General features: G+C 38.4%; 1 protein-coding gene across 1 annotated transcript; it reads right to left on the bottom strand.

Annotated features, from left to right (window-relative positions):
* Positions 1-1,273: 1,273 nt before the first annotated feature.
* On the bottom strand, positions 1,274-14,671 carry shisa9b (shisa family member 9b). Its single transcript, XM_070923934.1, has 4 exons — positions 14,163-14,671; positions 11,343-11,449; positions 4,316-4,456; positions 1,274-1,656 (listed from the first exon to the last, which is right to left on the bottom strand). The coding sequence occupies exons 1-4, from the start codon at positions 14,669-14,671 to the stop codon at positions 1,274-1,276; spliced, it is 1,140 nt and encodes a 379-aa protein (XP_070780035.1).
* Positions 14,672-16,346: the final 1,675 nt, after the last annotated feature.

Below are 16,346 nucleotides of genomic sequence, written 5' to 3'. Positions count from 1 at the left end.
CACCATTCTAATACTGGGGCTTCGTCTACAGAATATTCTAGGATAATCACACACATGCTGGTACTGATGAGAGGCACTATTACACCAATACAACACTGGTTCAACACTCTGCAGCTACTTCTCCTAGTTATCATAGAAATATATGTATCAGTAGGTTGTCTGTTGGCAGTGAATTGGTTTGAATGCATTTGGAAGGTTTCCTTCAAAATGAGACATCTACCACTTTATAAAGTGACACAACATTCACAAAATGTAAATTGACTTTTTAATGGATTGTGGAAGTCACTTAGGTCAACAATAATCCTTGATCCTTTATTTTAGAAATACTGAATGATAAAAACTAATGGATGTACAGCATTTTGGAAACAAACCTGAAAAACTTGCTGCTGGACAACATTTATGTATGAAAGTCTATTTCTTAAATTAATACAGTTCTTATTTAAGTCAGTGATAGCCATGGCCTTCAAAATTGTGTGTGACCAACTAATATCACTCATGCTTTTAAGTTGGACTGTTTAGACATTTTGAATTACAATACAAATGTAAGTCATGTTTTGGATTTAGATGATTGTTTAATTAACTTGTCGCTGATAAACAATTTTAAGTCTTAAAAGTGCACTGTGAGCTCTCAAAATGTCACTTATCCTCAAACTGTAACTTTTTTCTTCCTGATTAACTTGTGTGATATACTGAGAATATATAAATAAATAAACAAAACAGCTAGAGGGCTGGTTAAAATTATTCAGGTAGGTTTCTCAAATGTATCATCCTTGGACACTGATTGATCCAACACCTAGCAGTGCCAAACATTTTCAGTTTCTATTGTCCAGTAAAGCATTTCATCAATACCCAGTTAACCATAGGCTACTCAACCTTGATTAGATACGTGTTCTCATTTAGACAATATTGATTTTAAAAGAAATGATATAATATACTTTAATTTTAAGGTCCATTGATATCTAAGTACATACTGACGACAGTACTATATGTGTCACATGTCTCATCACTGTTATATATGACTTATGTAACTTTTGTGTTTTGCTTTAGCAGTTGGATTACATGAATATCGATGACAATATTTTCATCACTGTGTCCTCCTGAGGCCTCTTACAGTACACTTCTTCTTTACTTGGCGTCATAAATTCTGTCCATTACATGCACAACTGCACATTCTACAGTCCAGGCTGATTTCTAACAACTCCACCCACAGTCAGCAGCTAGTGTCTTTCTTAAATGCAGACTCCTTTCTTAAGCCTGATATTTAGACAGTCCCTCATACGGTCACCTCTGTCTTGCTGTTGGTGACAAAGTATGGTTGTGGAGGCAGGTAGCGAGTGGTGTGCAGCTCCTTCTCTATGATGCAGAGTTTCTTTGGGCCATAGCTCTGTCGGTGTCCCAGCGTGTCCTTGCTTTCCCAGGATCTTAGCCCTCCTGGGCTGGCAGCAGTGTTGGAGCCGTAGCACAGCGACTGGGAGCTGTGGCTCTTGGGGCTTTTGTACTTGTGTCCGTTCTGCTTTGCAGACAGCTGTCTGGGTGGGCTATAAGGATTACTCGGCTCTGGCTCCATATCCAAAGCTTCCATGGGAAGGCTGCCCTTGGTTGTCATCTCGATCACTTGCCGCCGGTTGCTGTAGAAGCTGTCATTAGCTTTCTCTGCTAACAAATACAGATAAACAACAAGATATTTCTTTGCCATTGCATTGTATCCTGAATGCAGAACTAGACAGGCTGCTAAAAATAGTTACATTTTGTTGCTAAAGCTTCCAAAAAACAAAGCGAGAGAAGAGAGTCAAGTACATCATCAGGCATCACAGACACACAATAGGAGTTGTATGAAAAACTTATCAAAACTTGTATTGATCAGCCAATACAAATGATGTAAATGTCCATGAAGTCACACAAAAAACATTGCGGTTTAGGCCAGTGTTGGTTTTACCGCCCAGATAAATGTGTATATTCACATAATTCTCTTGATTACTAACAAAAACATAATAGAATTTGAAGTCTGCTACTTGAAAGTATTATATATAATACAATATATATATATGCTGTATGGTGTGCTATAATATATGCTGTATTGTTAATGCAGTAACCCAACTTAAAATCCTGTTTAGTTAATAGATAATGTTGTATTTGCATATTTTGAACAAGGAGCTCTACCTTTAGTGCCTTTGATTGATATTATATTCAAGCTTCTTTTTAAGAGAATATAAACTGTTGATAGAAATATAGATTACATTACATATTTTTTCTAATCTGAAAAACATGCAGCGAAAGAGGAGGACTTCATCAGCCCTGGGTATGTCTGCAGGTATTAATGTCTAACAACCTCCACCTACAAGTCAGGGCAGCCTGTATGTAGCCTGAGAGGCGAAAACCAGGGCAAGAAAGTCTGTAAATCACTGGCTGCCCCACTAATTAACGTGATGACATGACATGTTCTCCCCATCCCCAGTGGAAATTACGCCCTTGGTTAACAGTAATGTAGAATGCTAATAGTGTTTACTAAATTGTGATAGCTTCACACAACCTATTACAGGAGGTCAGAACATGCTTAACTATACATTTTCACATTCTGCCTTCCTGTTAGCCATGATGTAAAATTACATTTGTGCCAATTAAAAGATTGCAAATATATTGTGTGAGTGGTCAGTAAGGCTTGTTTGTCAGTTGACCACAGTATACCTTGTCTTTTGACATTTGTCTCGCCGTAATCATCTTCTCTAATTTGCTCATCACAACCACTGCGGTGTGATTTTATGTCTCCAATCAGGTGCAGACAATATGTGAAAACTTGAGCACTAATTGAGCCTGAGCACACCAAGCTCCAGCCTTTGTGGTTTTCTGTGACGATGTCAGTCTTTTTTAATGAAATGTCTCCAGTCTTTAATGTGGTCTCTTCATCAACAGCAGGCTGTGTTCAGATGCTCATGTGAATCACAAAGAGAGTGAACCATCATATGATTGGACCTACTACACGCATGCGGATAGCTGTCACCCCTTCCATGGCCAGGTCTGTCAAACACAGCTAATTGATGCAGGTAGACTATAAAAAGACTCACGTTTCACTGTAATAAATAGCATCAAATACAGATCCACAAACACCCTCACTCCACACTTTCTGCATATTTCTTTAAGAGTTAAGAGCACAGGCAAAGACGACTGTTGGCCAAAATAGAGGTCAGGGAAATTTAAGACTATTTGTTCTTTGAAATGCTTCTGTAATTATTATTTTTGCAACAGAAATCAACATGAAAAGCGGTGGTTACTTCAGATATGGCTGAATTCTTGTTTTTCACATTCACAACCAGAATTCCAAAATGTAGTGTTAAAGCTATTGGGTATGCATAACAGATGACCCATTCATCAACATGGTTTTATTTGGTTATGAAGTGTGCCTGACTATATGTGCTCCACTCCACTGTAACATATAGACTGTCAGCATCACCTGTTGGCTGTTATCATTATTTTAATATCAGCGCGAACACTTTAGGGACTCACAAAACTCATATAATTTCCCTAATGTACATGAAAGGGGTAACTTTATTATTTTGCACTACAGTATCCATCTTGTTTTATTTTATGATTTGTTGAATGTATTTTCATTTACATACTTTAACACTACAAACATGTTTTGTTTTTTTCTTCAAGACTTGAAAAATCATTTGGCACCATCTTGCTGAGAGGCGCTATTTTGGCATTGGCTATTATTTCTTGTTTCAAATGCTGTTTGTCCAGGCACTGGCTGCAGACTTTCCAAAATTAGCACGAGAAGAACAACAAACTTGCTTCTATAAATAAACTTTCAGTCCCCCTCTCTGTTGGCATTGATGGACTATGGATTAACTGACACAGCCAGAGATCTGATGAAGATTCAAACCAACTAGCTTTCTATTTAAAGAAACAGACATCTTGAAGTACGTATCTAACACATAAAAAAACTATATGACAGATGACAGCACTAATAACTGCTGCAAGAAGAACATTTTAATAATGTGTTTTTTGTCTGTTGAGATAGTGTTTAACAAAAAATTTACCACATTTAATTTGACTAGGATCCCATGAAACATTTCATGAAAAAATGTTCTGCCTCATAACCTTTATAAACCTGTCCTCATAATTACTCCGATTACATACTCTGTTGTTTCCGGTTCACTCAATTGAACCTCGACACTCCTTCTTACATGATGCAGGGAAACCCTGATTAATTATGCTAGTTTTATTTATAGAGGATGTAATCTGCTACCTAATCAGATCAAATGATGAATGGTAACTGCTTTTTCATCATTATGGCTGACTGTAAACAACTCCTTACCCACAGCCTTGAGCGTGGCGTACTTGTTGAGATCCTTGACAGGCTTCTGTTGTTCATAGGGGCTGGTGATCTGTCCCACAGCCGGGTAAGGCTGCGTTATCAAAGTTGATGTTTGAACCGTGTTGTTCATCTGGTTGCTATCTAAAAGAGGGAAATCACAAGTTAATGCAGAAATTCAGACACTGTTTCTGTTGTTTGCAGCAACAAATTATTTTTTTATTCATTTAATTTAAACTGGCTTGGGTTCCTCTATGTGACTGTTGCATGAGGATATAAATCAGTTTGATGGATGGATGTGAATATAGAATAATTATTTCTCTAACTTGGTAGTGTCACTTTCCCTTAAGTAGGCTTTTTTTTGTGGGGACCCAGCTGGAGAGTCATGACTGCTCTTTGTAAAACTGTACTAATCCTACAGTAGACATCTGGTAAATTAAAGGGTGCAGAGCAAATAGACTGGCCCCCTGCCTACTGGCATGACAGAACAAACAGATGTTCAGAGTGTCTTCTCCTCATTTAGATTGGAGGAGATTAGTGGAATGTACCAATTCTCAGGCAGCAGTTTGAAGACTGCTGTATGTGCTGTGTGTTCTATATATCTGAGTATCGATATGCATGACATTTAGTTTTGATCATTCATTAATTACTTACTCCTTCTAAGCTTGACCTGTCACAAAATCTCCATGACTGTTATTTTAAATGTCATGAGGTTGGGAATCAACACTCATTCTGTTATTCCGTCGTGACGTAAATGGCTTCCTTTAAAAGGTACCCTGACTCAGAGGAGTTGCCAGTATTAATCCACTGTGAGTCCAGCACCAATAACTTGGATATGAAGATAAAAAAAATGTTCATGACCTCATCTCGACCGTTGTTAGTGGTTGAAGTTTATAAACTTTAAAATGTGGAGAGTCCACCAGTCCTTGGTCTAGAATGTGTCTGATAAAAACAGATCATTAATACAGAAAATAGGTTAATTAGGCTCTTATTCCCCACTGGTCAGCAAGAAACTTTATTACTGTGCTAATTAATTTGGAAAGTCTCAAATTATCAATGCTGTCTCATGAAGTGATGCAGAGGACAGCTTTGACAATTCTTTCACTTCGCCACACCTCAACAAGGGGGTGGTGTAATGAGTAAAATCAGATTTCGATGTAATTTAAGGTAGCAAAAGATTGATGGTGCCACTGTGTTCTCCTCATGATAAGGAGTTCTTTATAACAAGCTCCTGTATTATCCAGGTTTATTGAAAGCCTTATTAAAAACTGCAGCCGTTAAGAAAGACAGCACAGCACTTTCACATGTACAGATAACTTATTAAACTAAGTGATGGATTTGTCTTCATAAACCCTCATGAAACATTTTAAATGTGTTTTAAAAAAAACTAGTTCCTGAAGTTTTGAACACAGTTACATGCAAACATATATTAGCTGACCATCTAATATTAATGCTTTTTTAATGTCATGTCACAGTTAGCTAATTTACTAAGAAAAATGACCAAATTATTAAAAAAAGTGTAGTCTCTGCATCAAATCTATCTGTGTTACCTTGTCAGGTTCCTTTCTGGGCTTGTTGACCTGTTTCAGTTTCATACAATTCATCATAAGTGGGCCATGCACACAGGCTCTCTCTCAGTGTGATCTTCTTTAAGCTTAAGTCAAATTAGATTACCTGCTTCCATAGAATTCATTGCATTTCCTTCACTTATAATTTATGTAACTAGGATTATACATGATTAATACATGACAGTATGTGTGTTAAAAACAATATAGATCAAATTTAGTCCCATGCCATCAGCTTATTAAATCATGGAAAACTAGTTTTATATGCTCATTAGTTGGACCATCCAGGTTCGTAAGCTCTAGCATTTGAGTAGTCTCATCTGACCATTGTGCTCATCTGATACTCAGTCAAGGTCAAGCTCAGGGTATCCCCTTAAAGATAGAAGCCGCCGAAAGTAAATAATTGAAATAATTGTCGATGTACACTGAATACTTTGACCAAACTATTTTGTATCCCAATACTGTCAAAAACTTTTATTTTTTTAGCCTGTCTGGATGTCTCCAGTATCTCAGATTTCCTCTATATATTCTAAGATGGGAATGGATTTTACTGCAGTTAAAAATGAGGACAGGGCTTTTGTTAACATCTGGTGCAAAAAGCTATTTTCAGGATGCCAAACTCAATTTAAACTGATGTGCTGATGTATGTACTTGTTTATCTCCCTCTTTAAGGTTTATCTGACTTTGTGTTGACTGAGTGTCATTTGTGCTTGTACTGTTGTCAGAGTCACCGCTTTTATGTCAGCTGCTGGAAGAAAGTAGGCCACTTCTGGAGACTTGTAAGGTTAAAGACTCCATGGTTGTTGCGGGAAATAAGCAAGTTAACACTCCAGACACAGACACCTCCCTGGAACTCATAAAAGATTTAAGAGAGTATTTTGGGAGCTGTATGCCCCGAAATAAATCGTACAAGGAGAAGGGCGCTCTTATTTACAGGCAGCCTACTTTCAAGTTAGTGATGAAAATATTCTTTTCTCTCTGAGTCAATATCTTGCCATTTCTGTCAGACTCCTGAAAGTCTTAACATCAGACACTATATATAGTATTAGTTGATCTAAGTTATATTTAAACGTATGTGTAAATAGTTGAAACATCTTTTCAGACATAGAAAAGTAGAGTCCATAGTAGAGTTCTTTATTAAGTTGATCATCAGTTTAAAAGAGCAATTCATGCTGTCTTAAACTGTTACATGAAAGGAAACATGCAGACAATATAAAATAATATGTATATATTATTAATATTACATTAATATATGTATATATTAATATAAATAAATATGTGTGTCAGTTTATTCATACAGCCTCATAGCCTAAGATGGGCAAAAAGCTTTACCTCAACAAACTAAAGTAATTAGATCTGATGGAGAACAATGGAGCTGGCTGCAGATAACTTTTAGTTAAGGAAAACGAATCAGAATTAAGATCATAAAGTATCTCATTCTTCTTCATCAACTGAAAAGACCACAGACATATTTCCTAACTAGTGGCTGATATTTGTTATCAAAAAGGGCTTTAAAAGTATCAGTCATAGTATCTTAATTATTAAGAGACAAATTCAGCTGTATTGATCCCAGTGGTCTGATACAATCTGATACAGATAATAATAAGAAAATCTGATATTGTGCACCTCTACATTTATCACACCACTGCAGCACCTCTCTGTTATTGTGAATCACAGCTACAACATATTCAATGTATTCAGAACCATTTTTTAATTGCAAGTCTGAAGTATTGCATACTTTTAGAGCCATCACTTGGCCTTCCCTTCAAAGCAATTCAGATTAGATCAACTTGACTGATATAACTGACTGATTTCCATTCTTGTGCTCCTAAAAAGAAATAAATATTTAACAATTTTCAATCATAATACCTCAAACTGAAATATCCTAAATTGCTCTGGAACAGCTCTATCAAAATGACTAATATTGTTAGTTACACATGATACAGCTGGAACTTCAGAATATGGCAGTCAGGATGGTGTAAAATGCTATTTTTAACACTATTAAAATAAATTCAAGGAGAGACCTCCCATGCATCAGTCAAATTTGAAAGTAAAGGCTGGAGATGCTCCACTTAAAATGTAGAGAAATGTCACCTCACAGTAGTAGTAGTGAGTAGTGATTTTCTAAATTAACCCATATTTGTCCATAAGAGAGCAATAATGACTTAATAATACACATATTTACATTTCCTCTCACAGGTCCAGCTTTAAAGTAAGGGGGTAAATTACTAGCAACCACTAAGTTTGCACACCTGGTGTTGAAAAACTATAAAAAGTTAGTTTAGTTACAGAAAGTTTCATTGACTAATGGACCCATAGAAACAAAAACAACTTGTGTGCCTCCATCCAAATAGTTTTAAGCTCTCTGTATTGTCAGTTTGTAATTATCTCCTTAAAGATTTGAGTGCAGTATGTGGCAGTTGGAAAATAGAACCATAGGTAGACTCTACATTTGGTAGCAATTTCTCAGCTGCTGTCAGAGGTAATGCTGCTGAAATACATTTCTATCTGGCAGTGAGGAAATGGACTGTCATGCACCAGTGGAGTGTTGGCAGTGAGCGGAGACTTTGTTCTCTCTGGCTGACTGCCTGGAGTAAAAAGAGGCCACACTTCACAATTGCCCCATGTACGCCCATGGCCAGCAGGACATGAACATGATCGTACTGGTAGCCAAAGAAACCCAGCTCACAAAATCTGTATTACTGGTGTCTTGAGGAGAATGAGATCTCATAGCCCAGTCTGACAGATTTTTGTTATCTTTGACAGGCAACAGATGAGCAAAAGGGGCTCCCTCTGGAGCATTTCAAGCACTGCTTTGCACCACTCTCTGTAATATACAGCGACTGTTATAGCTAGCGTATATTCACACCTGCCACTAGAAGGCACAGCTGGAGAGGACGGATCTCTGTGGCAAAAAATATCACCTCACCTCTTGTAACCTTGCAAGGACTGCTGTCAAGAAAACAATAATCATCCCTGTGCTGCTGCCAACTCTGTTACACAGAATTCCTCCCGTACATCCCTGTAAGACACAGCACAATGTGCTCCATCGCCAAGGTCACCAAATGAAAAGAAAGCTACATCATTCTTTTCTTCGTTGTAGTATATATGAATTATGAGGCTTCTCTCATTTTGATACCCCACTTATACACCTGATAATCTACACTATGTAGCCAAGGTGAATGCAAATATAATGCATTGCAAATTTGTTCAGACAGTCCATAGACTGCTATGGACAAGAAGAATTCTGTCTTACATTAAAACTAAATATATCAATATAAATATATAGTGATCATCAGGTATAAAGTTATTATCTGACTCAAAGAATGAGGCAGGTGAGATGTGGCAACTGCACATTTTTCAAAGTAATTCAATTTTCACTTTTTTACAAAAGTGACATAGCCTTTTAAACCTTTAAATAGATGTAGTGACTGCACTTGTTTTACAGTACAATGATGTCGCGTTACCTCACATTGATCATTTTCTTTCATTTACTCCAGGGACTGGCAGGAAAATGGGATTTTAAATCAGGGCACAAGTTCCTCAGCGCCTTCAACTACAGTTTGTGTAATGTAAGTGTGTACACCTCAACATGTTAGCACAGATATTGCTTTCAAATAGTTCGTAGTTGACAAACCAAAGTATTGAAACCCACTGTATACTGGCAGAATAACAAAAAACAATTTCCTAATGTGCAATTAGCAAGTACATTCATCAAAGCATTGTTGAATTATGCCACACTATTTGTTATACTAAAAAGGTGATGATAAGTATAATACTGTACATAGTACACTAAAGAAAGCTTACAGTATCTCTCTCTGAAGATCAGTCCTGTCAGCGAGTTGGCTGGTTTTTAATGAACTGATAATTATTCTGTGAGGAGGCAAGGTAGGGCAGAAAGCGCTCTGATTTTAGAATGATTCATTATTATCATGTCAGTGCTGACACCTCACCTCAGCTGATTTTAGGGAGCAAAAAAAAAAAGATCTAAGCTAAAACAGAAAAAGACGTCTAGCTCTTTAAATAGAACGCCTGTCAACTTTTAAGGTTAGTTTTCTTTTAAGTTAAATTGCATTTCTCACTTCAGTAATATTTATAGTTAATATGATGGGATAATAAAATGCAAATACAAAGTTTGCTTGGTTACATAAAGCACACTGTCCTTGTGGCAGCCATGTTAAAAGACCACATTTGGGTTTAAGTTAGTTGTAGAAAACTCAACGTTGTGTGTGTCGTGTCATTAACTTGTTTGATTGCATAACATTTCTGCAACCAAGTAATAGTACATTGCCTGGATACTCTGTTTGGGTTTACTCATCAAGAATTATAGTTTGAGGGCAGTTTAGGGTTTTAGATCATTTTTGCTTGTACTCTTGCTAAATCTCAAGTCAGAATTTCTTCTTTTTTTGTTTTGCATCTAAATTGTGGAGAATTCTGTTTTAGCATCCTTGGTCTAAAGCAAAATGTGTTACTCATCTATAATTTTCTTGGTTGTATTTTCTTGATTCCTTTATATACGTTATGTATTCGAGTTGATGAATTTTGATTAATTATGGAAATAGTCTGCTCACTGAAAACGCTTAAATATTTGTGCAACTAAACCCTGGCTATGTATGATGAGGTCATCTGAGATGGGCCGTCATTTGCAGTGTGTGCCAAGAACAGGCAGGTTTTTCTTCCAACCACAGATTACAGCAGGTGTTTTCACTAATTAGCAAACCTTCCAAACTAATCACTGAAATCACCGGCTGTACTCTTCAGCTGAAATGAGAACATGCAAACTTGAGAACATAATAGTCACTGATATTTCTTTGCATTTGCTTTCAAATCTGTATCAAGAGAGTTTATCCTCAGTTTTTAAATGCCAGTTATTTAGCTGGGCAGGTATTTATAAATGAAGCTTGCAGAGGGAGGGAGGCAGAGAGACATTTATTGACTGGAGCTGTCAAGGCAGTGAGCAGGTTAGTGTTAATAAGAACTCTTTTCTATGTGTGTAGGTGTGTAGGCGTTGGTGTTGATGAATGAGATATAATGTGTGAGGCCGTTGTATACAATAAGCATTGGCTAAGAAACAGAGCTCTAGGTTGTCTGTGGTAATTAGCGTGTATGTTAAGTGATTGCTGAGGGCATGACTAATTGCTTCACCTCCCCGCAGGGTTGTGGTTGGACCTTTTTTCCTTCCACCTCTTCCAATTCAGGATAGGTAAGCAAATATACAGGACACACAATTTTAGGTTTATATTTGTTTGTTTTTTAATCTGGGAGTTTATGAGTATCTGTTGAAATTGGTTGTGGTTGTGCGATTCAGGTTGGTGCCATTCTGGTCAGTGAAAGCAGTTGGCAGCAGAAAAAGCAGATGGCTGCAACATTAGTCAATAGATATATGGAACCTAGCACTGCTCTGTCATGTGAATGTGTGTGTAGGTTTGTAGCTAGGTGCTGTGTGCTGCTGATACAGTACTTACGGAGACTGTTAACTGTGACTCTGGTTTGTATGTTCTCATAGTGCTGGCCAAGTCCAATGTCATCCGTATGTTCTGTGGCAGGATGGCGGATAACATGTGCAAGAGCTCTGGAAAGATGAAGAACAATCTCAGATTGGGGAGGACATCTTGCAGTAAATAACAAGTACAGATTCTGTGCTAGTCAGCAGTGCACTCCGGCTTTCATTAACAAGTCCTAGTTGTCCAAGTACAGTCAGTTCAAGCAAACGTTGTCTGTGCCTGTTGAAATAACCCTGATGGTTGTTCCAAAAACAAATGATCGGCACATTTGCCACAGTACACAGAAGTTATCTTCTCAGTTAAGGTAAACAGAAAACAACTTGACTGTTGGTAGGAGGACACAAGCTGTGCTCTCTAGTGTTGAAGTCTCATGCTTCGTGCGGCAGTCCATTGTTTAAAAGGTGCTCCAGCGGTTTAGCATTGCTGGTGAAAATTGAAGCAGCACAGGCTGAGATACCCAGACTTTTAGTCCTTAGTATGGGTCGAACTCCAAAACTGTTCTAAATGGCCACATCTTTCCTACTCCACATCTCAAGTCTGTAACGCAGTGGGTACAGTATATATATATATATATATATATATACATACACACACACACAGAGCTCTACTCCTTGTGAATGCCCCTTTTTAAAGTTTCAAGTCTGGCACTTCTGACTACGCTCAGTCTACCTGATGACTCTGTTCACTTCCCTGCGTTCGTATTCACTCAAACACGAATTCATGGTGAAACCATGTTCTTTTCTTTGGTAAGACAGGTCAAGGGACATAATTAATGAAAAGTTTGTCATACCAGAGGGGTTTCTAACCAGTGGCTATTGGTAAGACTGTAACTAGATATACGCCAATGGTGGTTGAGGGGGCTATGGCCTTAAGATGAAACTGCTTATCAAGTAAGTTGGGCCAGCCACTGTAGTTTAGCCTAAGCAGATACAATAAGGCCAAGTCATGCCGCTGAGAATCTGCTCTTTGTTTGGGTGATTGTAGGATTTCAAGGCAGAAGTACTGGACGTTAGGTCACGGCTAGAGAATGGTGTCGCCTGTCAAAGGGCCCAGTAGATTTATATTAGATTAGATTGATGCCCACTGCGGGGCCTAACGATAAGTCAAAACATGAATAAAAACATGAATACTGGGCTTCAATGGACACGCTCACCCATCATTTGGCACATTTGACTGTGTATTGATAACTAACGGTATCACTGTTGGTAGCTCCACTCACCCAACAATGATATCAGAGTGTACCGGCCGAAACCCTGAGTACAGTTTTCTAGACGTGGGAACTTAAACCGCTGGAGGTCAGCAAAAGCAAGTCATCTTTTTCTGAAATTACTTTCTCAAACATTAAGTTCTGACACTTAGCTGTGTCTTGGTACAACATGGCAATAGAGTGATATAAATAGTTATATTATGTCACCCGGAGTGTAATTTTGCTAAATATGTGGAAAACTATCTGCAGGTTAAAAAAATGTTTACTATTGTCAGTCATTTAACTGTCCACAGTTTTTTATTTTGGACTACATAGAGTAATATATTCTGCAGCTTTGTAAGTTCAGAGCCATCCAGATACCTTGTAATTAACTTTTGTCGCAGGTGTCAACTCAGATTCAAGTAACATCATCTAAATTAAAAACTCATCATGTACCTGATCAAAAGTTATCTCATTATGGTGCAGTGTCTACTTCAACAAATGTCTTCAGTGAATTAGTCGACAATATGATTGACATTATTTACCTAAATCAGTGGAACCTTTATTGATAAAACAGACCTTTTTAATGAAAAATGTTCTCATACTTTTGTGTCTTTTTAGCCTATTTGTTTTAAAGGATGGAAACTAGCCTGGACTGCTACACGCTAATACTCTTACTGAACGACAATGACAACAGTGTCTCCTCAGTGCAGACATTGTTCAGCCCAAAATCAGTCTCCTGAGTAGGCTGCAAGAGAGTAATAAGCCTCTTTGTGTGCAAATGTGTGTTTGAGAAAAGGTGTGTGTGTGTGTGTGCGTGTGTGTGTGTACTAACTATATGCTCACAAGCGTGTCTGCAATAAGCAATTTTGGGCAGATTTCTCACATATATTTTAAAAACAAAAGTCAGTACTGAGTGCCATTACAGAAATTGACGTGGAGGAAAAAAAAATACATATATATATTTTTTTTTTTTTTACCAAAACCATGCAACATTAAAGCTGACCCGAGAGTTTCAATTGCAACATGCTGGAAATAAATAGGCATATTTCTAACAAGCCCAAATTATAATTTAGCCATTTTTTGTTAACCATTTTCACTTTGTGAGTTATATTTGGACAAAAAAAATCAGTGTTAACTTGAGCATGTCACAACTTCACTGGCAATAGTCTGGAAAATGCAATGAAAATAAAACATCACACTTTTGTCTGCAACACTGACAAAAACGTGCATGTGACTTATGTGCAGACAGGCAGGTTATGCAACTGAGAATGAACAGGCTGTCATCAAACTGGTTTCTGACTGGAGGAAATTGACGTTAAACTGAACTTTTAAAATATACTTAGAATGCAAATAAACTTTTGCTCTTTTTCAGTGTTACACAGTTTTATTTATGAAAAAACGTGCTGCTTTGTGACTTTGTTTTGCTGAAATTATAGGATTTTGTTCCACATACAGGCAAGTTCATAGCATACATCGCAGAGCTCAGTAACACATCTAACCTAACAGATCAGCTTTCAGATGTTTTGACAGATCAAGTCAAGGGCAAATATCTCACAACTCTAAAACATGTGTAGGCTAATATTAAAACCTACCTTGACATATTTTCTCGGTGCGGACGGTGCGTCTTTTCCAAACCTAGCTTGGTGAAAATCCCTATCAGTGCCATTATGGCCACGACCCCGCATATGACATACACAATGAGGTTGGTCTTATCCTTCGCGGTGTCCAGCGCCACGTCCACTTTCGGCGGGGGTCTTCCTGTCATCATCCACGGCGGGGTGTCGTAGTTCTTACAGGTGGTCTGGTCCAGCCGGGAGCTTTTAAACGCACAGCAGAACCTGAAGCCACAGGTGCCGCAGCAGTACAGGTAGTTGCCCGTTCTGCACACGAACGGCGGATCCCACTGGCCCATCACGTCGTAGTAGCCGCGACACTTGTCCTCCATGTGCGGGCTCTCCGTGACTCCGCTCTCCCCTTCCTTTGAGTCGTTAAACCCGGTCACTATCATGAAGTCGTCGACGGTCTGACCCGGCTCGCCCTCCGCGTCGCACACCATAACTTTCACCAGAAAGTAACCGAGCAGCAGCTCAGTGCCCCGCATCGTTGCTCACTTTCTGTCCCGCTTTTGACGCCCTGACAAGCTCTCATAAGCCCGGACGCATCTTCCGAAGAGAGGAGACACAGCCATGCGTAAATGTAATTAGGTTGATTCCAACTTCCATGCGTAAAAGCACAGTGCGCTCCTGTACTTTTCTTTCCTTGAAAACACACGGTTATTGTGAAGGCAGTTGATGCTCTTTCCAAAGGGCAGCCTACTGTAGGAAATAGTTGGAGAGGGGTCGCGTCACTGAAGTGGCGCACCTGGCTGTGCTGGAGGGTGTCAGACCCCTCCGAGGCTTCTTCACTCCAGATACAGAGAGCGAGAAAGACAACGCAAAGTAGAGGAGACCCCGATGAGTGAGAGCATCAGGAGGAGAGAGAGAACCAATGAGAGAGTGAGAGCAGTGTGCAACAGCTCTAATTACAACCCTTACAGCCATTTGTTATTGTGTTGAGTCTGTAAAGGCACAATCCGTGATCGAAGTCACCCTAACACCAAAATAAAAAACGCAGGATTGGAACCAGCTGTCACTCCCAAATTGATTGACAGGGCTTAACAGGCACTAACAATAGAAACAACAAGATCCAAGTTGTTAATGATACTTTTATACATGTTTACATTAGTGATGCCTTTACATGGGAATAAAACGTGACTTTATTTTCTCATTATGAATTGTAAAGAAACACACAAAATGCAGATTTTTAAGTAAAACCCAACCAGTGTGAATATATATATATTTATAATTTATATGCTAAAGACTTACTGATAGAGTATTTGAAACACATACATTTCTGCAGTGAGTTTCACTTTGTGCACAAATGAATAACAAGGCATTGATAAATGAAATTAAATGATCTCACTTATATAGCGCCTTTCAACCTTCACGGTTCCCAAAGCGCTTTACAGCTAAGTCTCATTCACCCATTCACTCACACATTCACACACCGATGGCGACCGAGCTGCCATGCAAGGTGCTGGTCTCCATCGGGAGCAGCTTAGGGTTCAGTGTGTTGCTCAAGGACACTTTGACATGACGGGGGCAGCTGGGGATCGAACCTCCAACCCACTCTAACCAGCTTTACCTCCCGTGCGACAGTGCTAACCACTGCGCCACCATCTGCTCTATAATATCTTTTAGAATATGTTTTGTGTTTTAACACCTGTTTTGGTCCTTCTTTGGTTCAAAACATATCTCAAAAACTCCTTGCGGTATAGATATTCATGGTTGCAAGATGACCATCCTTTCTGATGATTTTTGTCACCCCCAGACCTTCCATGTTGCACCAACTTCAATTAAAAATGTCTCATTGGCCAACACAATGATCAGTGACAACAGTATCTCAAAAACAAATGTGTCAAAAATTAGGAAGGATAATGATTTAAATATATTGTTACAGCATCATATCAAACAAATTCTGTTTCCAGCAAAACGAGGAACAGATAAACTTCACAAGTTTTCACTTCGTAGAAGTCAACACAATGACAATATGCTAAAGTATAACAGTTTTAGTTAGAGCTGTAACCCTTCTGGCCTCTGTTATTATCACCTCTCCCACACAGTTATAACACAAGTGATATCTACTATTGCTTTATCCTCTCTAACAAGGACACAGTTCTTCAAATCAAATATTCAGAACATAACCACAAAACACAGGATTATATAATCATGCTGTGT

Source organism: Enoplosus armatus, chromosome 17, assembly GCF_043641665.1.
Source record: "Enoplosus armatus isolate fEnoArm2 chromosome 17, fEnoArm2.hap1, whole genome shotgun sequence".
Taxonomy (NCBI): domain Eukaryota; kingdom Metazoa; phylum Chordata; class Actinopteri; order Centrarchiformes; family Enoplosidae; genus Enoplosus; species Enoplosus armatus.
Note: the sequence above shows the minus strand (reverse complement) of the source record. Positions and strands in the feature narration are given on the sequence as shown.